We start from the raw sequence: 26,121 nt of genomic DNA on the forward strand, positions 1-26,121 counted from the left end.
GATTGCGAACCTCTTTGTTTTGACTATTTCGAAGAACAAGGCGATGAAAATCACATGTTCTGGCTTGACGGAAATTAAAATAATACTAGAATTTACCTTTAGTTATCTTGTTTGCAGTTAGGTTTGATCGTTTTTCCTAAACCTTAATTCTGGTTGAACTATTAATTCATTAATTTCCAAAATATTTAATTACGTGGGTAATCAATTAAAACCTCTTATTTTACTATGTTACAGCTTCTTAGGTGCATTCAACATGTCGTCAACCGTTCTCCCTAGAACGAGTAACAAAGGACAGAATTTACATGTGCGATATCGCTTTACTGCTAGAAGAGTTAGATTCAATTATCGTCGAATTTAGGACACCAGTAATTTATTGAATGGTTTTCGGTGATTGACTGCGTGTGCCTCTAAACTAATAGTTTATTTACATCGTCGCTTGCTATTAAGGTAATTGATTTATTAAATGACGCATTATAAATTTGAGTTTAAACTACGACATGAAGCATTAGACTGTTGTTTTATTAGATTTATCACCAGTTAATCTGTAGTCGAAGTTCGGTATCGTTATCAGTCTGCTTTTGCGGCAGCACATAATTTTCAAATCTGATACTTTATTCCAGGTTGATATTTTCGTATGAACGTTTGACCCTATAGTTAGCCACACCGATTTTTGCGCTGGCCAATATTTTGTTAATATGGACCTTGTGATAAGTACATGCGCCAGAGATTTAGTGTTTTACTACTAATACATCGATGTGGTTACATTTTATTTTGATTGAAAATGTTGTCCATCCTCAGCGCACGTAATAAACTTTAATTCGGTAGAAGTTTACCGCTATTTCATTTCAACATACAAATAAGAAATAACAACATTAGGCGATTTTTTCGCTGATGATGGCGGATCTATATTTTTCTTCTGCATATACATATATAGCAGATAAACAGCAAACAAATCGTGTAAATTTTTATAGACGGTATACTAAACGATAAGTAATCTTTAGTTTCCGACTTGTTTCCGAATGTAGTTATATAAGGCGATCGAAACAAGTATCGAAATTCATACTGCTGTTGCTGTGCGATACTAACATAAATAACGATATTAACAGTTGTCTATGTCCAATAAATAGAATTAGGCTAGCTAAAATCGGTTTGATGTGATATAAAGCCTGAACAAACATTTTTCATTTTATGACACACTTATTGTGACCTGAGTTTCGTTTTCTTTTGAATCAAGCTATAATATTGATCCGATCCGATCCCATCCCGATATCGTCCCAGCATTGTCTAAAAACTTATTAAATCTAGATTTGTGTGCCTCAGAGATCTCTCCTGCATCTTTGTTTAATTTACAAATCTAAATATCCGTACAACAAACCAGCCAAAACGTTTTTACACAATATTTAATGCGTTGCTCTCTACGTAAAGCAGTGATCACCGTGGTTATCAGTCAGGAGCGTCATGATTAGTGAATTCTACAGCCCACAGCACCCTGTCTTGTCTTTCTGCTTGAACCCATTCCGCGTCCCATCACAAGCATCACTACAATGGAAGCCGTTGCTACCACTACTGTCCCCCCCACCAGCTACGGCAGTAGTTAACGCCAGTACGGAAGGAAGTTTGCGGCTAGTCTCAAGACACGAAACAAAGTAGTAGTGCTAACAATAACACCAACAACAACTAGTTCCCTCGCGGCGCTGCCTCCGACATTGGGCGTTCGGACCAATCACCTCTCCCCGCGTGTAACCTTGACGAATATATACGATGGACGCTTCAATGTCCCTGATGGTATTGTCACTTTCTTTTCAGTCATGTGGCAAACGACGACCTGCAAGGTGAAAGCAATTGAATTGGACAAAGATTCCACAGTGATCACTCCAGTCTCTCGTTGGCACGCTTACCTCGTCTAGCTTTTTACGATATAAGAAGACTTGTGTGTTTTTATTAATTTTGCGCCTAAATTATGGTTAAATGTGAAATATAGAATCTGCTTGCCATATTTGATTTGATATATAAAGACAAGGTGTGTGCGTGACCTGATGCTATCAATAATCTATCGCATCATCATCGCACAAAAATGATTTGGATACTCGTGATCGGGACGGTGAACATCTTTCTCGTTATGTTGTTTTTGTACATGCACAAAACAGCCCAATGTCCTACTGGTCAAGGTATGCACGGTCGGACAGTAATTATTACCGGCGGCAGTAGCGGGATCGGACTTGAAGTAGCCAAGGAAGTAGCACGTCGACGAGCTCGCGTTATTATTGCATCGCGAAGCAAACAGCGCTCCGAAGAAGCCGTACTTGAAGTGATCCGTGAAACCGGATGGTCCGACGTACGATCGGTTAAACTAGACCTCAGTTCTTTCAAATCTGTTCGTGACTGTGCCACTAAGCTTATCAACACGGAATCTCACATTGATGTTCTTATCAATAACGCGGCGTACGTCTCATACGGAGGTGATGTCCAACTCACAGAGGACGGTCTTGAGCTACAGTATCAAACAAATTTTTTTGGACATTTTCTTCTCAGCTGCCTTCTCCTTCCAGCTCTACTTAAGAGTTATAGTCCGCGTATCGTCAATGTATCATCCGTTCTCTATAAACTAGGGCGGATCGATTTTGATAATTTTGACCAGAGTAAATATCGTGAGCTGGCCATACAGACTTATTCAAATACAAAGCTCGCTATCGTCATGGTAACTCGCGAATTGGCGGCTAGGTATGGAAACCGCGGACTTGGCGTCTTCTCATGCACCCCAGGAACTTGCTCTACAAACATCGCACGGAACTTTCCCTGGTATATTCGTTATACTGTTGGAAAGGTATCGTCCCTTTTCACAAGAAGCGCGGCAGAGGGTGCACAGACTATCGTTTACTTGGCAGTCACCCCGACGTTGAGTAATAGTCGGCACAATGGCCAGTACTTCGTCGATTGTGAACTAGAGCCTCTGCTCGCTTCCGCTAAAAATGAGGCGATTTCTGCGAAGCTGTTCGCGGTTAGTGAGAGACTCACTGGAGCAGACTTCAGCAGTATATGAATCCATGCCAAACTATCGGCACTTAGCGTACACCAGATCCAAACTCTCAAGTTATTCTTGCGTTGTGATTTACGGCTTCTTAAGTAAATTAAAAATATTAGCTGAATATTGCGATAATTAAAGCTTGAAAAGCCTCTGGGTGAAGAGGTTTATAGTAAAACACTTAGCTCCATTCGTCGGTTGTACCGATCCCAACATTTTTCATGCATCCTTATATGACATTATCAGGCTATCGTTTACTTATAAAGGATCAACTCCAAATTGTCTGCCAATATAGCGAAACGGATTAGCATATAACATAATAGTCCGGAGGGAGCTTCTATATTCCTGTGAAAACAATGCAAAATGTGTTTATATTATTCGTATGGCATCATGCATGCTATGCCTTCGAAAGTCGTTGACGCTATGCAGAAGTTGGCAAAGCCATTTTGCGTTTGATAGCATTCGTACAAATGCAAAAGAAAAACAATTCAAATAAAATTAAACCAACCATCACTGTAAGAAATGAGAGACTCTAGCAAACTGAGCAAGCTCAAGTTTTATTACTTCAGTTTCATACGGACTGAGAAAAAAGTGCAAAGTATTTCATTGTTATTATGATATCATGCTATTTATTAGTTGCGACATTACAGAGAGATAAAATATCTTCCTCTAAATAAATATCTAGACGTTATTCGTCTTCAAGTGGCCGAAACCGCCAACATAAATCGCTACGCGGCAGAAAACGAATCAGGGCGGCTGCCATCCGGAAGATATGTGTATATAATATCGGTCACCCTAACTTGTACGCCTACGCTACCTTCTAATGACCTTTCGGTCTTGGATCCATTTGCGACAGATAATCACTGGCCGTCTATGAGTGAAACTACATGGATAAACATATTGGCTGGTTTACATGAGCACATCAAAGCACATAAAACTGGTGGCTTGACCGTCTTTTAAACGTCTAAGCTACTGCCGCAACGACTAGTGGTTAATCATAAATACTCTATGGCAAAACACTATATTACGATACCTAACACCTTGAATTAAGCTACACACTGTCGGAGCTTGTTTTGTGGTTACGTATCGTCTACGCCACAGCAGTACAAAACAAGATGTTTAAAGTACCCAGCCGAATGGTAGTTGCAGGCCAAGACCGTCTAAGGCTACACATGTTACGCTTAGCTATTTTGTTGAATGGTTACGTCTCAGAAAGCCAATCTACTATAGGGCTTTGTTGCTGTGGGTATTGTTAATGAGATAAAGAAAAAGAGGTATATATCATCGAAGAAGCAATTAGCAGTTGCATCATTCTTTATAGCTCACGTTTTTCAAGTACAATAGGATAGATATTGAGCTTCGTTTTTTGTTTAAAATTAGTATGTGAGTAGGCCCAGTGCTCTTTCAATCGTTCGCCAAGAGATAACAAAACCTGCTGACATTTAGTTAGAATATGTACGTAGGTATGCACATATAAGCAGACTAAAAAGGGATATGTACCTTTTTAATAATGTACGTAAATCAATGCAGCCAAATTAATAAAGGATGGAGATAGGCTTTTGTCAATGTCATAAATCAGTTCACTATTCAAATGGTGGCGTATATAATTAAAATGATACATTGCGTCTCGGCAATGTAGGTCTTCGGATGTACAATAGGTATAGGGTAGTTGTACAAATTTTATTTATTGTATTTCGTTTGATTAGCTCAGCTGGACTCCAGGGGATTCGACCACAAAAAAAGCTATTATTCTGGTAAAAATGGCATATGATATTGGCTGAACGGTAGAATCTAACTTATGCATAAATCACAGTAGAGAATCCGTGCATTTAGCATCAAAAAACCAGATGATTGCTGATTTAATGAAAGCGGTTCAAATCTAAGCGCTAATACCCTCTATCATGATTTGCGGCGTCAGCTGCGCGCTAATATCAAATTAGCTGTGACATTATGGAAACACATTTGAGTTGACCCATATCCAATCTTGAAAAACCATACATTTTACTCTTAAAGCATTCCGATAAAATTTGGACTTCCTTTAAAATTTTCAAAGTGAATGATATGCAGAGTTAGTTAGACTTGAGGCTATCTCTTTCAACAAAAAAATTCTCTATTCCCATTAACCAAACCTTCGCAGCTGATTCGAACATAGACCATATACGGCTCACAAAGATTATTAAGGTTTCTACTTGATATGTAAATCAAACTCGGTGCAACCACCTAGAGAATAATAGAAAACACCTGTATCATTTTCGTATCATTCATGCGCACTGTTGTGGACTGCTTCCCTTTAGGATCCAAAAAATATTTTTAATTTTTTTAAAAATTTAAGTCTTATTAAAAACTAATTCTTTCTCAAACGATTTATCAATCATCGTCAATTTCGACCCGTGTACTTTTCTTTAATAATTATACAGTAAAATTGAGCTTTTACTTCTAGAAAAACGTTTTTCTTTTCACCTCCGCCATTTTGTTTTCTAACAGTAGCGCCCGATATTTTCCAGTGCTACTTAATATTGTCCCTTCTAGTGTTATCTCTTCGTAGAGAGTTCTTAATCTTTTAAATCCGCAAAAGTATCGCAAGAAATTTTTTTACAAAATTATCTTTTTAGCCAGAATTAGGGCGCATTTGGGAAATTAATGTTTCCAGTTATAAGGGAAGAATTTACCGAAAAGCCAAAGGATTAACTAGCAAACGCGGACTATTTATATACTTTTGCACTAAACACTTATTTTTTGCACAAAATTGGGAAAGCCTTTTATCAATTGTTTTAACACTGGTTGCCACCGCCTGACACTGGACTAATCATCAACAACACAGTCTCACGCTACCGAAAGCAAAAAGCAGACTATATTAGGACGTCTTCCCTTACATGTACAAGCTTCCAAGGTGTTTTGGTTCGAAAAGCTTTTTCCGATAAATCATGCAAAAACACATTCTAGAAAACGAACATGGCTTAGTGCGCAACAACGACGATAAAAATTATTTTTTTTTTTAAAGATTGGGGTCTTGTCAAGTAAAACTTGACATGTAGCACAGATTTAACGTTAGCAAAAATATTTTTGAAAAATAAGGTAGACCCATTTCGAATTATTTTTGGATTTTACAGAATGGTGATGGGGTGATGATCACCAATAATTTTTTACATATGTGGGAATGTTGTAAGCACTTACAGCAGTGCAGGATACATACTATATTACTACACGGTTTTTGTTCAAGCGCTCCACTCTGACCCGCAGTACTTTGGCCCAATCATACGTTGAAAATAGGTCATAACGTAAATAAAAACAAACTTATCGTCAGAGCTGGCGTCTTTTGTTCTCAACGAAACAAAGTACGAGCACAGTACTGTATGAAACCGGTTAGGTGTCAAAGCCAATTGTGTCTGTCATTCAGCATATAGCCTCACAGAATTCTGTTTTTTTTTGCAAAGATCCAGTGCTTTGAGCATTTCGGCACGGCTTCTGATGAGAACTTCTAAATACATCTTTTGCAATCGACGTAGTCCATTTGCTTGAAATACAGTGTAGGCAATGTTAGGTATAGCTATGTTCTAAAGCGATCAAAATCACACCCATTAAAACACGGTCCTGGAATGTATTAGACGACGTTACATTAATAATAACATTTTGTACTTCAAGGTCTGTGGTGGAAATATCGATTGACATTTATTGGAGTTCCAAGTTTTTAATTTCTTTCTAAAGTCTTAAACAAAATACATATTTCATATCATGAAAACTCTAAAACTCGGCTAAAGGGAGAGCAAACAAAGGAAAGCTGAAGGCTTTCCCTGCAAGGGGGCCTAGTTCACCTACGGTGATATAGGTTCGAAACTAGGCTTCGCTTCGTGCTGGAAACTGGTCATCTGAAGCAATGCTTAACGGTAGTACCAGACGTAAAACTGTAAATATTTATTACTGTGTGTTGCTTTTGCAGGAACTGGAAGGCCGAGGTTGGTCCAACCTAGCCTAAAGATGCAATCCAGATGTACTGATAAGATAAGTAATGACCATTATCTATTGTTCATTGTCGATTTTTACTATTTTATCCACATGAGTTTAGACCTTTTGGCATGGCAAGCTTTTACATATCGATCACATTTTTCTATCCATGCCGACTACTTTTGGGATAAATTGTTAAGCAACTATTATATCACCCCTCTATATGCATAAGCTTCTGTTTCAAGCAGTTCCATTGGCACCGTGAGTTTGCTTTGGCTGGAGCTGGAGCTGGAGAACACCAAACAAGATATACGGTTTAAACGAGGTGAAAAGTAATGAAGTGTACAAAGCCTTTGGCTGGAATGAAATTCTTGTTTCGATTTGTCTTCCTTTATATAATAGCGTACATTTAGAGTGTAGGCAGTTAAGCACCTAATTATCGTTGTGAGGATAATATCTCAGATACTTGCATCTGTACACAAACCTCGGAAGCAATATAAAGCATTATGTAATTCTGCTCGATCATATCTTCTTGAGTAAGTTCTAATACATCCGTTCTTTGAAACTGCTACATCGGCCAACCGGAAGGTTTCGTGGATGTGCTCAGGTTAAAATGTGTGTGTGTGGGTGCGTATGGTATCAAGGCTCGTTGCCGCGTGACTAAATTTCTGACCCACTTTTATTGTAATAATCTTCTCGTACGTATACTACCACATAATATTCCCTGCGATCAAATTAAGTTTTGCCATTTTAGAGCCAGAAGCATTTAATGCTCAGCCATATAATTGTTCAAGGGTGCATTTTAAGGGTGTTAGGAAACACCAGTTTCATTAGCATCCGATTGTCACCAGGTCACATTGAAACGGAACAGAAATGTAAACTTGCTATAATTTTGCTATTGATGCGCCCAAACCTATCATGCGATACACTTAGATCTGATTTAAAGTCTACTACCTAAAGTAGGTGAAGTTTGACAGGTTCAGGTACCCTTAACGATATGTAGATTTTCACGTACACATTGGATTCACACATCCTTATACTACATATAACATCGCTGTTCGCTAACAAGTTTGCTGGCAAATAGCTGAGCTTCTGTGGTAATTTGAGTATTTCTTCTGTTATCGGTGTGTGTGTGATTTTTTGGTTTTTCTATAGCTCTTTTTTTTAGCCTGCTTCCTGCCGGCAGCAATTGCTTCCGTGAACGATCTAAACTCGGTCGGGCAACGCGTGCGGTTAAATTTTTTTTGAATGCACTTCCAACTGTAATAACTATTTAGTTGCTACATTGAATTTTACGCCATTATCGTTGCCGCTGTTGTCTGGCATCCTTATAAGTTTCTGGGCCCTAAGAAGATACTGAAACGAAAGTATCAATATTTTCTCAATATTCATTTTCCAGTACGAAACTGTTGTTGACCGAGCTGATGCGGTGCTTCTAGATACTCCGAATTACGGATTATGCAGCTCAAACGGTCAGTATTTGTACAAAAAGATTAACGAAATGACAAATCATTAACTTACAATTAATAACACCACAAATCTACAACAGACAAATGTCCTTGGTATCGCTGCGTTTCTAATGAGTTACTATATTTACATTAGGTTCAATTTCGGGAAGATAAAGAACTTGTTCTTTTGGCAAATGGAAAATCAATTGCTTGCCGTTACACGCTGTTGACTTGGAAAAATATTGAGCAGTGGTGAATAAAAGCACCCCATACACTAAATGCCCACAACGTAGGAAAGGAGAAACGAGCTCACCCCGACTGATCAAATGCATATACTTGGCGTACGTGATCTAGAGTCACTACAAATCATCAATAAGTAGCTTTTCTTTGAGTACATAATTAATTTAAAACTTTGTGCCCCTGCACAGTCTGGCTTTCTGCGTATTCTCTCGTGTGTCAAATCTACGTCCGTAATCACACCTTGTGTGGGTAAAGGAGAGATGTCGTTTATCATGTCTTAAAGTTATTACAGTGTGGATTGGACGAATTGCTTAAAAAAAAATAAGGCGGATTACGGAAACTATATTAATATCGTTAGAGTCTTGATATTAAATGATGTAATTGATGGACTGGAACTTTTACTGCATACAGGTAACATACATAAAATTAATATCCACTTGTCTTAGAAAAGTACGAGAGACGAACTGAGCACTATGAGTTCATTTGTGAACCTCCGATTTAGCTTCGAATGATGTGCGAAGAGTAGGGTTTTGTGGGGTGGCGACTCAGAGTTCGCGAATTGGTCGATTACTGCATAAGTCATATCGGGCGGTGTCGCCGACACCTTAGCTCATTTTTTTTTTCGTTGTACTTAGTCAGACGTCGTTCACGCAAACTAGCGCGAGCGCTGGTGGATCTCGTGGTGGTAGGATATTCGAATCACTCTTCTGACGGCGTAATTTCTATTAAAAGTGAAATACAGAGGCACTGTTTCAGAGAAATTGATGATCTATGAAGAACTAATTCCTACCAATTTCGATGTCACAGTAGGTAAAAGATCAACTAAGCACTTGTATTTGATCCAGGTCGAGAAAACAATTCTGCCTCTGTGCGACAATCTTTCTCCCTTAAAGTCTTTCATTAGGATCTACGAAGAGGAGTAGATATGGTTGAAGGACACATCCGAAGCAGCAAGCATCCATATAAAAGCGAAGCAGGCCTCATCACAAATGGCGACGATCAGGAGCAACTTCCATAATAACAGCATGAATAACAGCCAGAAAATGGGTACGGGTAGAGCAGTTCTCTCTTTATGGCACCCAAAGAGTGAGAAAAAATTCTTTACTAAACGTTTTCGACTATTTTCTTGGTAGACTGACATTGACGTCGATCTTACAAATTATCCACTCCAACAAAAGTTTTTTTTCTTCAGAAGAAGTTTGGCTTGCAAGTTCTAAATTCATAAATCCCGTGGCAATAGTTTGTTGCGGTCTTGAATCAACCGCCACAGTTTTTTTGTTTTTGAAATCGGGCGATTTCGACTCGAAAGCAAAACCTTTCGTTGGAAGCTATTCCAAGTTGAAACCTCGATTACAAAATGTATAGTTTGTTACTTACTTCATTTGGAAATATTCAAATTCTTCAATATTCCTTAAATACGATATCTGGTTCCGGGCAGCGATATCTGGTTCCAATATTTATTGACGCTTCAAAAATGCCCACTTGGCGTGTTCATCTATCTGAAAATACATTTTAACTTTTCGTCGGCCACATGCCCTCCACGGCATTTAAAAAAAAATGTAGTACTGTTTCTCAGGCACGCAGATTGCTAGTTGATCTAAACATATTTGAGTCGTATATTTGGTCCATAGTTGTAAGGTCATTCGGTATAATAGGAATTGCCGAGTTGAAATTGCTAACACGCACTGACAAGTGCAACCTTAGACGGTTGACTAAAGGTGGTTCTTATAGGTCCATCTGCGAACGAAAGAGATTACTTAGATATTTATATAAGCGATTATGTTATTTAATGTTGGTCGAGGCAGAGGAAAAGGCTGACGACGCTAGAGGACGCTGTTGTCTGCCTCGCTGCTAAACACCGCCGCCGTGACGAAAGAAAGCCAGAGGCTCTGCAACTGGAGTGAGCAAAAAACGAGGCGGCCAGAATACCCAAGTGCGAATTTCAGACGCCTCCGGGATTGAAGCATATCCCCAACGAATGGACATGTGAGCGGGCAGCTATTCGATCTCTGAACTAACAGTAGTTTTGTAGCAATACATGATTCTTCCAGGTAGACAAGTATTATTAACTAATTGTGACGGTTCCTTGTTTACAAACACTACATTATCTTGCGTTGTGCCCCTATGTTCTAATATGGGTTGGTTGACATTTCAAAATGTAACTTTTTCACGATCGTAGGTTTCAGTGTATCAGGTGTGGTTAAAAAAGGATGCTTAACCTTCGCACGACGGTACAACTCTAGTAGTGCTCTAACGTGCTAAGGGAGTATTATGCCACCGGTCGCTAATGTCGCGTCATATCAACAAGAAGAGCTCAATGGTCGCAATATGATCATTCTAGTATTCGCAAGAGTTGAAAGTCCATAAAATAGATTATTGGTTAAGTAAGTGCTCTAGTTAGAAAACCTTGCTCAATACTACGATTTGTTTAATTATTATCCTATGCAAAGCCAACGTCTCTACTAGAATCAGAATGGTGGGACACAAATTTCCAACTTTCTGAACACTAATTTTAAAGTTGCTCAAAATTAGTAACCGTAATTTTTAAAATGGTATTTCGTAAACAATTATTTTTAATCTAAATGTCGCATGTTATTACGAGGGAGATTTACTAGTACCAGAGCTTCGTTAGTTTTAGTACCGGTGAAACAGCTAGTTGTTTAGCGGAAATATTTCTGACTGTATTGAAAGAAACCGTAACAACTTATTCATTAAGCTCCAGCATCGTCGTACAATTATTTCTCTGTCTGCAATTCGATTTAACGAAGTTCATGCAACTGACAAATAGTCATGATTGAGTTGCTCGTAATAATTCAAATCAAAGTTGGTTTCATCTGTTAAAAAAGAAAACTCCAGACCTTCGACGAATTTTTATGATCACATTATGTAGTAGCTCTTCGGTGTCTACTATATGCTACGCTGTTTGCTCCTTTGATATGTGCGTAAAACGCTTTAATTATATATTTTGTTTAAAAATTATTTTCTCCGATTTAAGGCAGTAAAAATACGCTCTAAATATATTTTAAAAAAACGAATGTTACAGAAACTCTGACGTCATAAGTAACTTATTGTTTGGTTGAACAAGATCTCCGAATGAAATTTCTTACTCCAAATATCATTCCTGCCCTTATACGCTTTTTCGTACGTACATATCTCAGCATGACACACAACGATAGAAAAAAGTCGCTGGTTCCATCGAAAATATTCAATAATATCATTACGATCCGTGATTTTGCGAGTAATAAGTTTGCTACTATATATATATATATTCCTGTGGATAAAAGTACCTTTTTTAACGAATGAACAGGTGACTTCTCGCAACTATTAATCGCATAGTGTAAATCAACCGTACGTTTTTCAACGCTGCGTGACATTCCTGACCGAGGGTCGACTGAGAGAGAGCCTTCCTGATTCGTCGGCTGGAATAACGCACTCCCAGAATCTCCTAGAAAGATTTAAGCAATAGACAGAATTAATCAACGCTCCCTGAAATCATTTTTTGTGTCGCGATCGGCCAACATGTGATTTTAACCCGATTAAGTCTCAAATGTATTGGATACTGCATTCAGTCACGCAGGGATAATGCTGAAGGTGGGACTTACACACCAGGTAGGCATAAGGAAAGTGCTGCACGGACTGATCGTTTGAAACTGCGCGGCCCAAAACTTAAACTAACAACTGTGAGTCGAAAATAACTTTTTCTGCCAGTTATCGTTGTGTAATATTTATTTTAAAAAGGATATTTCTAACATATATTCTTCAGTTATCTACACTAGAAGAATCGTATCGTTTCTTGAGAGGTAATATACTTGTGTTATAATAAACCCTTATCATTCGAGTGAGACTAAAAACACATTGTTTCTGATCCCAATAACTTTACATGTGTAAAACAATATGAGAGACGGACTGACAAATTTTTGTTATACATGTGCAGGTAAATATTATAAACCTATATTGTATATATTATATTATATAAGACTTATATTGATTTGAATATCTAAAAGGATAGCCATTTTTTCAGTCAGGGTTTCAACATGCGTCATTGTTGGTGTCATAAAAAAAAATAGAAATTTCAATAATGACGCTCCAAAATAACACCCTAAATAAAATCCTCCTTGAAGTACTGTTCAGAAGGGCTCCCTCATTTCTGTCAAATGCCGATTCGATGCTTTCTTCTATATACGAGTTTACTGGGTAATAAGAAAGGAACGCAGGCACAATAAAAATCTTTTTAAGCAATTGCTTTTATTTGATATGGGTCAAACAATTGAGCGTAAAAAGATTGCGAAAGTGATTAAGGGACATAGCATTGAAAAGAAAAGATTATCAATCACCCATGCGCGATTTAAGGTAAAACTTCCACTAACTGAAATGATAAGAGCCATGTTTAACAAACTTTGTTGACTCTCGTTAAGGTTAATAATTAATAAAATAATCTCGTTAACATAACTCCACAGAATGCAGAACGGTCAAGTGGTAAAATGTTTCTGTATTAAACTTAAGGATACGCGAAGTGCCTGGATTAGCGATTAAGCGTAGACGTAACTTGTTTTGTGCTAGGCACTAACCAAGCTTAGGCGGACATGAGGTCAAAACACTCGTTTAGCTCTACAGAAAAAATCTGCGGAAGAGCTATTTAACCCTCCTGAAGAAACTAATAAACTTTTCGAGGAACTACGATTTATATATTTCTGTTTAAGTTTACCACAATACGTCTACATGTTTTGTGATGCATTCTGTGTTGAACAATGAAATAATTGTTAGTTAGTTTATTAACAATTTATTTACTATTAAATGTAAATATAAGTATATTGGGAGGTAAATAACAAATTTACAGTTCATATTATGCTCGTATCTAACGCTACACCATTATGACAAAATCTGATAGTCTCTCACTTATGGTGCCATAATTATAAAACATAATTATTGCTTCTTAAATCAAGAACTATCATTATATAAAACAAATTAATGCCCTTAGTAGGAGTTTCTTGAAACTGATCGAGGAAACAAATCCTAAGCAACGTTCTTTTTAGGACATTATAGGCCATCCAATGGCTAAGTAAGGTAAGTAGAAAATATAGGCCATTATGAGGTCAAAGTGACTAATACGCATGTTTATCCAATTCTCCTGCAAAGAAGGTTAAAACGCTCAGTGGTCTCATTATCTATGCCTTATTATAATGAAAATGTGCAGCTTGCATCCTTCCACTTAAGCATGGGACGATAATCTTGCAGTGCATAAATTTAAAAAAATAAGGTTGAATTCTATAAAATCTTATTCTGCAAGGTTATTATAAAGTTTCACAGTATTTTTTGTAAGGAGCCCATATATCATCTTTAGATTGCGCTATTCGACTATAGTACCAAGCTCTGCCACACAATAATGATGCTTCAATGGCCAAGAACTATTTGTTTACGTGCCTACACACCTCTATATCTCATAAAAATGTGATATAATGATAAAATCTAAAAATCATTTTAGACTAATTAATAAGATTGGATTATATGGAACGATGACGTGTACTGACCAACAAATTTTAAGATCTAACGTTAAACATGAAGGGAAGGATTCATTCTAAATTATTAACGGAGGAGGAAATTTTCTGGACACAAAACAAACATTTTTGCTAAGAAAAGTTAAAACAGTGTAATCTTTCACCTTATTAGAAAAATATGTAAATAGTTCTACATAGATTTTTTAAGTTAGCAGATGAGTGTTTTATTTTGCCAACTGTTTCAGACAAGTAAGCGTCTCAAAAAACCGTCATGTAAGTTGCGCATCGATTGTTATTACTGCTATCACATCGGCGTGGTCAATGTAGCTCAAACATTTTTCGTAGTTAGCAATGATTGTACAAAAAATCTCGTATATAAATCAGATACTTGTTTCAAGTCAAAAGTTTTGTTCGTATTTCAACTTAAGTTTTCCGCGTAGGATCTGCAGCAATCTCAGTAATACAGTCTAGTTAGTATAAATATAATGTAGCTATTCCTTATGAATGATAAGCGTGTCACGTTCCGTAGATATGCCGAGAGTCAGAAGAATTCATAAAGCTAACATTTTTTTTAATCGTATGTACATTCTGATACCCACGATATATGATAAACATCAAACAAGCTTGTCAAAAACATGATTCTATTTTTCAGCTGATTACTTTTGTAATTGATGCAATTGGTGAACACTGAACTGGGTATTCACTACTAATTTATTTACATTAATTTAATATAAACTTTTTAAAGTCATGCCATAAGTAGCTGAATTAAACTGGAGGCGGTCTTGAGTTGCTAAGTGCAGGACGTTTCTAGTCCGAACCTGCCAGGGCGAACAGTATATATGCAAGATGTATGTCAATAAATTAAGCCCTTCACCAGAATAGATGCAGGTGACGAATTAGTAAATTGTTGCAGTAAATCCGTAAAATAAAGTCTCTATAATACTACTTATGGTTATCTTTCTCGAGATGTAACTTCAGAATCTCCATTTACCTCCAAATGATCCTACCACACAAATAGTCATTAACAAACCCTGCAGTTCAAAGACGCATTTAGATTTGTATATGTGATGAGAGACGTTTATATTTTATTCGGAATTGCAGGACTGTGAATCTTATTGGCAACTTTAACTCAACTTTGAGGATCCGGACGATATCTTTAATGTTCGTCCACAAAATGTTTCACGGTTGAACTCAAAGCTTGTTAACAACGGAAATGTGTTAAACATCTTTCGTCTAACGACCAAACCATCATACCCTTGTAAGGCTGTAAAGTGAATGAGGCCTTAGTTGCTAGCGGGAACATGCTAATAATAACGTTCGAAATTATATGTGTTCTTGTGGTTTAGCTTACGCTTTCCACTGTTACGCTCGTATACCTAAAGGGTTCTTTTTGACATTGTTTGTAAATGCGTAGGCACGTGCCTTTCGGGCGTGAAGCTTTCTTCCATAGAATTATGTCACGGAGAGCCGGTCAATGAGCCACACTGTCACACCAGGTGGCCTCTGAAACGGCTCCAATCATTGAGGGTGATCTAACAGCTTCTGCTGTTGAAAGGCGATCTACGAGTAACGTAGGCGCGGGTGGTCGGCCGTCAGTGGTCGATCTTCTTATGTTATTGGCTTATGTACTCACACTCCGATAGCGTATGAACTGAGAGGTGCGCGGATCATCCTAACCAATATTCTTATATATGAAACAATTCCGCCACCCAGAAATAACTCCGAATATTAATGGTCATGTATACCTAAACAGCTCCATTCTGGGTTTATTCATAAAATCTGCTCGAACCTATAGATTAGGAAGTTTAGATTAGAAATATCGGCTAGCAGGATATTAGCCGAAACACGAAAAACGGCTGAGTAAAAATATTTGTTATCATTTTCCCAAATCATCCAACAAATATTGTACTTTGAAAAAACCTTAGATGCGAGTAGCCTAGTACTAAATACTAAAAGGCCCGTGACTGGCTCTACGCTTTTATGATTGGCTACTCTGGGTTTAATTGGATTGAATATGATGTTCCTTTGCAGTTTATCGGCAGTGGTTCTAGAATTAATATATAGGACGGCGTTTTTTTTTTAATTTTGATTTTTAAAAGCAGTCTGACGAAAAATACTCTTCGATTATGTAACGAGGTGAAGATGGATGAACAGCGATAGTACAAAAAAGTAGTGTTAGCAATAGAAGCAAATCGTGGTGGATAAGTTATGCAGATATTGTATACAAAGGGCCAAGGAAAATTGCAAAAAATATGACCCTTTTTTGAGAGTTTTGAGAAGACATAAAGGTCAAATTTCGTTCAAAGGCGCTCATTAAAAAATATATAAATAGAATTAAATAAAAATGGCGGTTAACACTGTATGTTTTACTCAGTATATTAACGATCATTACGAAACGGTACGTATGACTATTCGATGCAAGAGACTGAAGCTGTGGGAAACTACCAAGTGAGCTTTGCTTTACGGTCACGCACTTACCTCATCGTTTGTTGGTCAGCGCTTTAAAGACTTTTTTTTTTGTAATATCCAATGTTAACAAAAGTGATAAAAAAAAAATTCAATATATAAACAGCGAAAAGAAGTCAAAAAATATCATATAGCGAAAAAAAATCGACCTGTCTCAAATATCGCTCCCTCCCTATCACCGGTTTCTTTTGATTATTTTAATTAAGAGAAGGATAGCATATATACATTACGTTAGAAGTGACCATTTGCGAAGGTATACATACATACGATTAAGGATAAATATGATAAACGATTCACGATCTTTTACATATTGTAATAAATGTAACAAACAAACAAACAAACAAACAAACAAACTTTTAAAACAATATAGTTGCTTAAAAGATGTAACGCGTTTGTACTAAGAATATGAGTGTGTAAGGGCTAATTATTTCGATAATTCAATGATAACTCTCACGAATTACACAAGCCACAGAACCAGTTTACTTCGTTGCCTTGAAGTCAAAGGATATAAGCACGGTTATTGAGGTTGAAACGATACGTTGCGAAGATGAATTAAAGATTATAGCCTAATAAATTCATAATTTAAAGGAAGCTGCCATATCTCGGAGACTTCTCTTTGGAAATAACAAACGTGCCAACGTACTAGGCATACTTCTTATCCTTCAAAGCATTCACCAAAACGTAGTTTACTTCATTAAGCCACTCAGTTCATTCGTTAATATTCTACTTAGTGTGCCTTTCGAACTTTTTTTCTGGGTCTCTATGTCATCTCATTATTCAGAAACAGTTTGAGTAGCTTCTATAATCAGTGTCCGGCACACCATAGGCCAAGAAAGGTAGTGTCAGTCTTTTAAAAGCTCTTGGTCTAATTTAGCGCTATGAATTGCGTTCGGATGTTGTGGTTAAACAGCACTACTTTAAACATTAGGTCTCATTCCTATAGAAAATGGACTCCATCTTTGGTGAGTTTTTTCAGAGAAGTAATCTCCTTTAGCTTAGTGCTTCACAAACGTACCAGCACTAATCAGCAGCTAGCATATGATGATTTTATTCAGCTTGTTCGTGTTTACTCCTTCAGACACAAAATCATATAAAGTCGGAGCTTTTCCTGAACTATAGAAACACATTCTCCGTGAATGTCTTCTCTCTGGGCCGTTCAGCACATACGAACGTTAAAGCAGTCGCTACCCAAACTTTAGCCTCATAGAAAATTTAACCCCATTGTCGCGTCAGACGAACTGGGCAGAAAGAAACCAAAGCGGCGTTGTTTATAAAGATAAGTAGCCCAGAGTAAACAATAGCCCACCTGTGATCCCCTCGTAGAAAAAGAGTTGTATCGTAGCCGAGTCATGCTCATCAACAAATTTGCGCACTAGGCGAAAAGTCAAGTCAAGAGTTGACTGAGGTCAACCGTCAGACGATCGCACTTTGGTGGTCTCGGATCGCAAATTTTAGTTAGGCTCCTCAACCTCAAATAAGTTAACATCAACCACCAAGTTTAACTTCACTCGTTTCTTAAGATTTTCGAATCGTTTCTCCAAATCATTGAATATTTATATTGTTATCGTATTTAGATAATCGTAGATTTTAGTGAGATTCACTGGGACGTCATATCGCGCATCAAGGCGCACCAGGATCAGAAATTTCAGTGAACGTACGGTAGCAAATGGAAAAAATGTAATCAAATTTTTAGCATCTTTATCATTTCAGCTATCCCTTGAAAGAAATTTTATTGTATGTTTGTAAAATAATTTCATGTTGGGCAAAGGTCATATGCACATATTAACAGTCAACGGCGATTACTTACTGTATTTTACATAATGCACCATACAATCAATTCGAAAACAAAAAATAGACGAAAAAATACGATTCAAATGAGCCGCAAATATGTCATCGTATTCGGTTTTCAATCCATAAACCATGTACGAACGAAGCGCGCTGTTTAAACTCTACAGGACCGATTTCGCCATGTTGTTTGATTATAGTAGTACACTGCCATTTCTCTAACAATACAAGATGTTTAAGGGAAGGCGTGACACACTGAATTTACGATGACATTTTTAGCTGCATCGAGGATGAATAAATTGACCCTTTTTTATATCATCAGAGGGCAGTTCCAGTAACAGTCAGCCTTATGACAAGTCTGATCAAACGGAGACATAAAGTACATTGGCGGCTGGAGGCGAAGCGCTGAAAATCAGATCTCATTTTACGAGCAACGGCAAGGAGAAGGCACGATGTCCCTACTCTTCGTAAAATCACAGAACAATCTGTTAGTTTTTACAATTTGTGCTTGCTGGTATCTCGTCCAACGTTGGAGACAATGATCAACTTTTTCAAGCTTTAGTGGTTGCGTACGCTAGTAATTTTAGCTAATTTTTTTAATAAGCTCATTTTTAGTAAGAGAGGTTTGATCGTACTAATCGTATCTGTAATAACAAGCTTGTATACGTGTTTTGAAGATAAAAAGCCGTAACGTGCTCGTCTTAAGGCATTGTAGAATGACTAATGTACTATGTAACTTTTGTTTTCCATGACAGCTTAGATAATTATGTACATGTATGAGAACAGAAAGCTTTATCTCATGCCGCTTTGCTAGGTATTGTTTAGTTTTGTATAGTGAAAACCTTGACATAACAAGTTCTAAAGCTGGCTCTTCGTAGGGTAAGGTTGGGTCTTAGGCAAAACAGGTTTATTGTAAACAGAGGCTCCAATTTCAAGAAGCATCCGTTCGAGATGTCAATCTTCTTTTCCAATTGTAGAGCTGTCTTACTCTGCTTTAAACTTATTGATGTACTCTACCTCTATATTATTGGAGTAGATAAGTCACCGAGGAAATACTACCCTAAAATTATTTATTAACCTTTTTAACAGCCATCGATACCGTGATCACAGCGTATGCAAAACATCTGCGAATCATTTTATAAAGATCTCAACCAACAATCAGAGAAAATATGGTCGTCCGTTGCCAGCTCAAAGCTTAAGTAAGTACCGGGTAGGCGGCCGTTTCAAATCTGAATTTCTGCATGAAATGATGGATTGCAAACACCGTTGGCAAAAGTTGAGTTGTAAATCACTGTAGCAAACTTTTGCTTATTCTACAGGAAAATAGTATAAGTCTTCTAGTATAAAATAATGTAGAATAGCACACAGTAGACAGCTAACGTACGACATTTGCCATAATATCTAAGGACAGATTAAGTAAAAATGGGAGTTTAAAACTAATTGAGTTCAATTTATTGCTTTAGTAGCGACCTTATCATATCACAAATATTGCATACTTTTACATAGGGACGGCCACTCAATCGGGAGTAACTCCAAATGAATCTTTATCATGTTGGATTGTGTTGTTTTTATTTACACAATCCGTGCGGATCTAATAAAGTCAGATTTTGCGCCCGAAAAAACGACATAGAACTTTTGGCTAAATGGTAGTATTTGAATCAAATAAATTGGAAACCAATAACTGTTTCAAAATATACTTTCATTTGAAACTTCAAATCCTTTTCAATCGACTACTGTTGACAGGCCTTGCAACAATTGAGAAAGCAAAGAAGAGCAAAGACTACTTTATCTCTGAGCACCACTATAGTTTATCGAAATTGATCTAAGAGCGAATTTCCTGATATAAAGGCTGTTGCTTAGTTAGGCTCTTCCTCTTTTTCTCCGCTTTCTAGCTGACAAACGACAAAACCTTTCGATGGATCTGCATGCACAGAAGCAATAATGACAAAGTAACTTATTGCTCAAACACAAAGCTCATTTTTTAATTTTGTTCGCTCTGGCTGTCGACCAGCTAGGATAGTAGTGATTCATGCTGCTGGAAGGGGCTACCGTCGCCTTCAATGGAATGAAATGGGTTAAATGGCCACCCTGGAGATCCTCGAACTTCAGAGTGCTATTATATGAGCGTTATATGTGGACGAGCCATAAACATTAGGGTTTCTTTCTTTCTTTCTGGAAATATCATTGTCACGAACAAACGAATTATAGAAAAAGTCAAGTAACTATGCTTTTTTTTTAAATACATAAATAACAGCAATTGAAATTGTAGGAACATTTAGAAGTATTGAAACGTTCCGGCGGGTTATTATCATGTTGGAATCTTAGAAATCCAATTAGCATTCTTGCAACCAAGAGTGATCGACAGACTTTAGCAGCAACCGAACGGACTAAAAGAAATTTTACTTTATTTAGCAAGCACGCCTGGCTTGATTGTTAAACAATCAATCAATAAAGTGTGCCATTACAATCCAGCATTAACTAAACGCTACAAACTAATATCACAGTTAAGTATGCAAACTAAACAAACAAATTATAAAAATATTTCATAACTATTAGTGAAAACAACAGTGTAAAAAACAAAAGCAACAGGGATCAGGAATCGTTCAGGTCTCTCACAAAAGTGGAAACAAGGAAAATGAAACCGGATAAAACTTACTTAACCGATGGCCCCGGAAAAGCAGATATCGTTATCAACCAGTTCTATTATCAGTCGTACGCGTCGGCCTTGGACCTACATTAACTCGCACAATGGGTTTGTAATTCTGAAATATATAAAAAGCACATTGAGAAGAACAGCGCTATTCCTAGGAACATCCCAGCTTGTATTTAGGAATCGCTAAATATCATTCGGTGTGTTCCTTCGTCGGCTCGGCTCTGGCGCAATAGAACATGCTTGTGTTTAAAAAGGGCTGCACATCGGACGTTCCAAACAAACGGTCAGTGTTGCTAATTGACGCACAAAATCATGGGCATCGTCATGAGTCATAGTCCTTCAAAAACACCAATAAGCAAAGTCTCATCTATCAGCGAGCTTCAGCTTCCCAAACGCTGCAACAACTGAGTGCTATTTAAATAGCATTCTATACCGTTTGATGTCTTTAGTTTTGGTTTCGATATTTACGTTCGAAACCTCTCATCTACAAACACTTGTGAACATCTTATTAACTAACGGAATGGGCCTTTTTACGTCATCGTAGTAGCTTTTGTGTTCAAGTCAACGCAAGCCTATCGCCAAAAAGGAGAGCAACGTTCGACTGTTCGATAAAATAATGTATCCACATATTGTGTGCAGTTTACACAGTTTTATTCAGTTGTCTACGGTGAAAAGCTGCCGATAATGCTTACTAGCCTTAATCAATTCTCTAAATAGGCAGACGAGCGAGATTTGTAAATCTAAATTTACAAGCGGATAAAGAATAAAGCTGAGTCAATGACATTACCTAACAGTCATAACATTAGCCTATCTTCCAGTCGACGGTCAGTTACCGGACATTGTAGCACATTAACCTTAAATTTGGATTGTACGTCTAGTAAGCCTGGTGTATACATGCGACTCTATTATATGCTAATTTTAGCATATGCATCCCAAATGGAGAAAACGGAATCAGTCAAACACAGGAAGCTGCGCGAACGTACATTTACGTACGTTGTCTATAGATGCAAGATCGATTTAGATGAAACAACATACAGCGACACTTCAAAAACACTATATGAGAATTATTCTTCAGTGTTGACATTACGTGGTCTTCATTCAACTATTTTTCAATACAATTTCTACCACAAAAGGAAGACGTAAGCGCTAAGAACGTTAGCAAATACGAGTGTTCTCTCCTCTTGCCGCTTCACACCTTGGCTTTCAGCGCATCTGTGGAACCATTTATTGGATATACAGAGGCCAAATGAAAACGTGACAACAGCTGTTCTTGTTTATACTTCTCATATAAATTAGTCCGTGGTAAATTCTCAGTTAATTATGTATACATTATGCACGCACTCTCGACCACATTAACATTGCAAATTCGCTATAATACCACACTATATAAAATATAAGGCCACAATACATGATCGTGAGAAAACTAATATTTGTCTAATGGCTTGAGTTAAGTGTCCTATCTCACACTGCAATATGTGGCGAATATGCAAAGTAGGACCCTATTCTAAAATATACTCATTATTTTACAAAAACCATGTGAAATGCATGTGCCGAATGACGGGGTTAAAGCCAGTGATATTTAGCGTTTACTAAAACACCATAGCTGATACGCGTTGCTAACGCTTCTATTAAACATTTATTAAAAGATTTTTTTTTATAAGAAATTCCATAATCAGCTCTATGAAACCGGTTCAAGAAGCTTGCGTCCAACGTACGAATGTTATGTGTGATCCCCGGAATGGATTATTAAACAGAAACTGCGTTTTGATGTTTTCCGTTAATTATTTTTTACCATTTTTTAGCCTGTCGCGCTCTCTTGTTTTTTATCGTAGCACTCCATTCTCTTTGGTTACCTTCAGCTGGATTTATCGTCTACGCCCATTTTGAAAACGAGAAGCTCACGCCTAGGCTTGAAACGCTCTTATTGACTACATACTTCGATTTGTGCTTGTGCGTTGGATTCGTGCTAGAATTTACTTTTTTAGACCTTCAACTTCCCCGACCTCCGTCGAAAAATCTTCAAATGCGAGCCAAATCTTTAGATGCGGCTCGATTCAAGCGTCGGCAACGAGTTCTGCCCTTTACAATGCAGAAGCGCTGACAAAGAGGATTCAGCACAGCATCCCCGTTTCGGATATATACGCAGCTCATATCGTCGGTACGATTCAGGCGATCAAGCATGCCGTAAGACCCCACACGGTAGGTAGCAATATTTACTGCTATTGTTGATAGGAATAATAAGTAGCTTTGAAGAGGACTCATTGTGTGTAATACTAAGGCAATGTTATCCATCAACAAGGAATACTAATTTCAAAAGATCACTTAGTCAGTTCAATTCTGCTAACAGCGATATTATTATGGAGATAAGTTAGCAAGTAAGCAATTGTGAGATTTTCGTCACCTGAATATCAAGTAAATTTCCAGGATACTGCTCCGCCTGTCGGTTTTTACTCCTGCCGCTCACCTGGGGGGGCTGTTCGCTGTCGATATCCTTAATACGAATATTTTTAATTCTTTGGTCAGAACTTAGCACCTAAAAACAACTAAATTCGACCAAAAAGCGCTGACACGCTGCATATAATCATGAATATCGTAATAAAAAAATACAATTTATCCTAGATCAGTGTGATATCTTTCATATAGACGTGTATTTTTGTAAATATGGTTTGCTTTGGCGGTGACTATTTATAGACGAAATGTTGAAATCCAAATAGATATTCAGAGGTTTTTTCTAAGGATTAGATCAAATAATCGATGTGGAGCAACAATATCTACTGGTTTTATACCCAGAACAAAGAGAAAGACCAAGTAAATAAGACGTTATCTTTTGACGTAGTTGAAAAAGGTGCTACGTATACAATCGTGTTCCAGTTGTTATGATCTGTGCTATTGTTTCCTTCGACAAACACGTAAACAAGCCAGGTTTGTAATTATTATGTGATAATAATATATACAAATAAAGACATATTAACACAATAATTATTACGCCAATACTGCAGATTAATGCTTGACACAAGTAGGCCTGCAGTTCACATTTTTCAAAAAATTTCCCCGTGGCTTAGTAAATGTCTTCTGAATTCAAGTAACTGAATAGACTCATAAAGCGACTGGTTGTTTAACACGGTTATATGATTAATTATTTTCCATAAATACTGATATTGCCTGTAGTATCAGATGGTAGCAAGGTGAGTGACGCATCAACCTAATGCCTGAGGTATTTCTTCCCATGGTTTGGTCACACCTAACTATTTCGTTTAAGTAAGTTTATCTACTTTTGAAGTGGTGTGTTTTTTGTGAGTTATGTGAAGCTATTAGCAAACAGCAAAATCAAAAAACAAATTACGTTAGGAACTTACATATAGATTGGGCAAAAAAATACTGTCAACTTGATTTCCATTATTTTCGAGTTTAAGAAGACGGTTTTCGCTTTTCTAGGACGCATTAGGCTTTAATGCATGCCATTTTTACAAGGTTAAAGCCAAAAAATATTCTTTTAAGAGAATCCATGCGGTTACGTAAGTTTCTATGGATAGCTTTTATAACAATTTATAAATCCGACATGAAAAGTTGACACCGTAACAGACTGTTTAAGGAACAACTAAGAAAAATAGGTGTTACATAAATGCTGACTAAATTTCAGAGACCCCTGTTTTGAAAGCAAAGGATTGGCCACATAAACTCTAAGTCGCACTCGGTGCGCGAGTTTACGAGGTTGTGGCATATCACTGGCTTACATACTGTTTATAACAAGTTTATCGATTAGGCTAGAAATAATTGAAAGAAGAGTTCGCATTTCTTCATCGCATCACAAAATCGGGAAGCGGACATATAGAAAAAGCTTTCCAATTTTCTCTTCAGATGGGTGCCGCAGTAAATCAAGTTCTAGAAGCGGCCAATATTAAAACTACCGTATCGTTACCCGTGGATTACCATATTATGGTACATCGCTAATACCAATTGTAAATATCTGCGCGTTGAGATTAATCCAGGGGAGATTCATTGTCATTCGGATGGTGGAATGTACGAAGCACCTGCGGTCTCCAGAGCTAATCCGGGATAGCACCAATGAGTGGGGTAAAAACAGCGAGTAGTCTCCTTTATAGCGGTTGGTATGACCGAATGCAGTAACAGAGTGAGTCCAGCTGCGTCGGATCAGCAGCATAAACCAACCAGCAAGGTGATGATAGAATATATCTACTGAACCAAAAAGGAATAAAACAAACGACAACGATCTTTAAGGATTTGAGCATTTTGCTACGAGTGTGATGATGTAGGCTAGCTCGGGTGGTCGACTAACTCGATTAAGCATTCAGGAGGCTAGTGGACGAGATTGCATGCGGGGGTAACAGGTATTGAAAATGAAGAGAGAGAGGCAGAACGAAGCCGAACGAGCCGTATGAAAATAGCAGACTGCCGCCAAGTACTTGCAGCCAATTACTGGTTGAGAAAATCCAGTGAGCCTCTTCCTAGCCGGACAGTTACATCAATTAAATAGTGGAGATGTTATGGAACTCTATTTTTTATTCCACAGCATGTTTCCTTACTTTTACTTTTGACACATATACAAATCTGCCAGGCATAAGCAAATTATAAGATTTTTTTTTATACTTGTATTTCTTAAACTTAAGAAAAGCAGTTATGGAGAACTGAATACGATATTTCTAGATCAATGCTGATGCAATGCGTATCATAGTGTACATTGTATGTTTTTGCTGTTATTTTCTGCTTGGCTCAAGTAGGGCACCTGATGCTCGTATTCACCTTTTACGTTTCTACAATCTAAATTTAATTACAGATTTTAATACGGAGAAAGGCTACTTATATATGAATAATATGTTTACAATATTCTAGGCTTGATTGGTTTCTATAATATCCTATAACAGACTAGCACAGAAGATCAACTAGAACCCGCGATCACTGACAACCACAGCAATAGGAAGAAATTGCTAAAAATGCTACACAGCCAAGAACGAGCTACAAGCTACGAGGTAGCAACGGCTATCCAACAGCAGCAGACGCAAAGTAATTGCTTTCGTACAGGCGTCTCGAGAGGCCGGAGTTGGGGGCGGA

At 37.5% G+C, this 26,121-nt stretch overlaps 2 protein-coding genes across 5 annotated transcripts in view; one reads left to right on the forward strand and one right to left on the reverse strand.

The window, feature by feature from the left end:
- The window catches only part of LOC111254902 (uncharacterized), a 47,683-nt gene extending 26,152 nt beyond the window's left edge, over positions 1 to 21,531 (reverse strand). Inside the window, exons 1-3 of one of the 3 annotated variants that reach the window (XR_002675268.2) lie at positions 21,055 to 21,498; positions 11,940 to 12,097; positions 479 to 1,825 (exon numbers count right to left, since the gene is read on the reverse strand). Coding sequence is in view for 1 of the 3 variants with exons in the window: in XM_086976669.1 (XP_086832795.1) it covers positions 11,940 to 12,026 (87 nt within the window). In the remaining 2 variants the exon portion in view is untranslated. Of the gene's footprint in view, positions 1 to 478; positions 1,826 to 11,939; positions 12,098 to 21,054 lie in introns of those variants that run through there. The other 2 variants (XM_086976677.1, XM_086976669.1) reach the window with 2 other exon arrangements.
- LOC111254900 (retinol dehydrogenase 14-like) lies at positions 1,821 to 23,671 on the forward strand. 2 transcript variants are annotated; one of them, XM_086976660.1, is made up of 7 exons: positions 1,821 to 7,025; positions 8,364 to 8,436; positions 10,458 to 10,638; positions 11,960 to 12,332; positions 19,488 to 19,597; positions 22,911 to 23,250; positions 23,476 to 23,671. In XM_086976660.1, the coding sequence occupies exon 1, from the start codon at positions 2,075 to 2,077 to the stop codon at positions 3,038 to 3,040; it is 966 nt and encodes a 321-aa protein (XP_086832786.1). In that variant the 5' UTR covers positions 1,821 to 2,074; the 3' UTR covers positions 3,041 to 7,025; positions 8,364 to 8,436; positions 10,458 to 10,638; positions 11,960 to 12,332; positions 19,488 to 19,597; positions 22,911 to 23,250; positions 23,476 to 23,671. The 2 variants fall into 2 exon arrangements, with proteins under 2 accessions (XP_086832786.1, XP_086832776.1); XM_086976650.1 differs by having other exon boundaries at positions 1,821 to 10,638.
- The last annotated feature ends 2,450 nt before the right edge of the window (positions 23,672 to 26,121 follow it).

The sequence above is a fragment of the Varroa destructor genome, unplaced genomic scaffold, assembly GCF_002443255.2.
Source record: "Varroa destructor unplaced genomic scaffold, Vdes_3.0 BEIS01000001.1, whole genome shotgun sequence".
In the NCBI taxonomy this organism is placed as follows: domain Eukaryota; kingdom Metazoa; phylum Arthropoda; class Arachnida; order Mesostigmata; family Varroidae; genus Varroa; species Varroa destructor.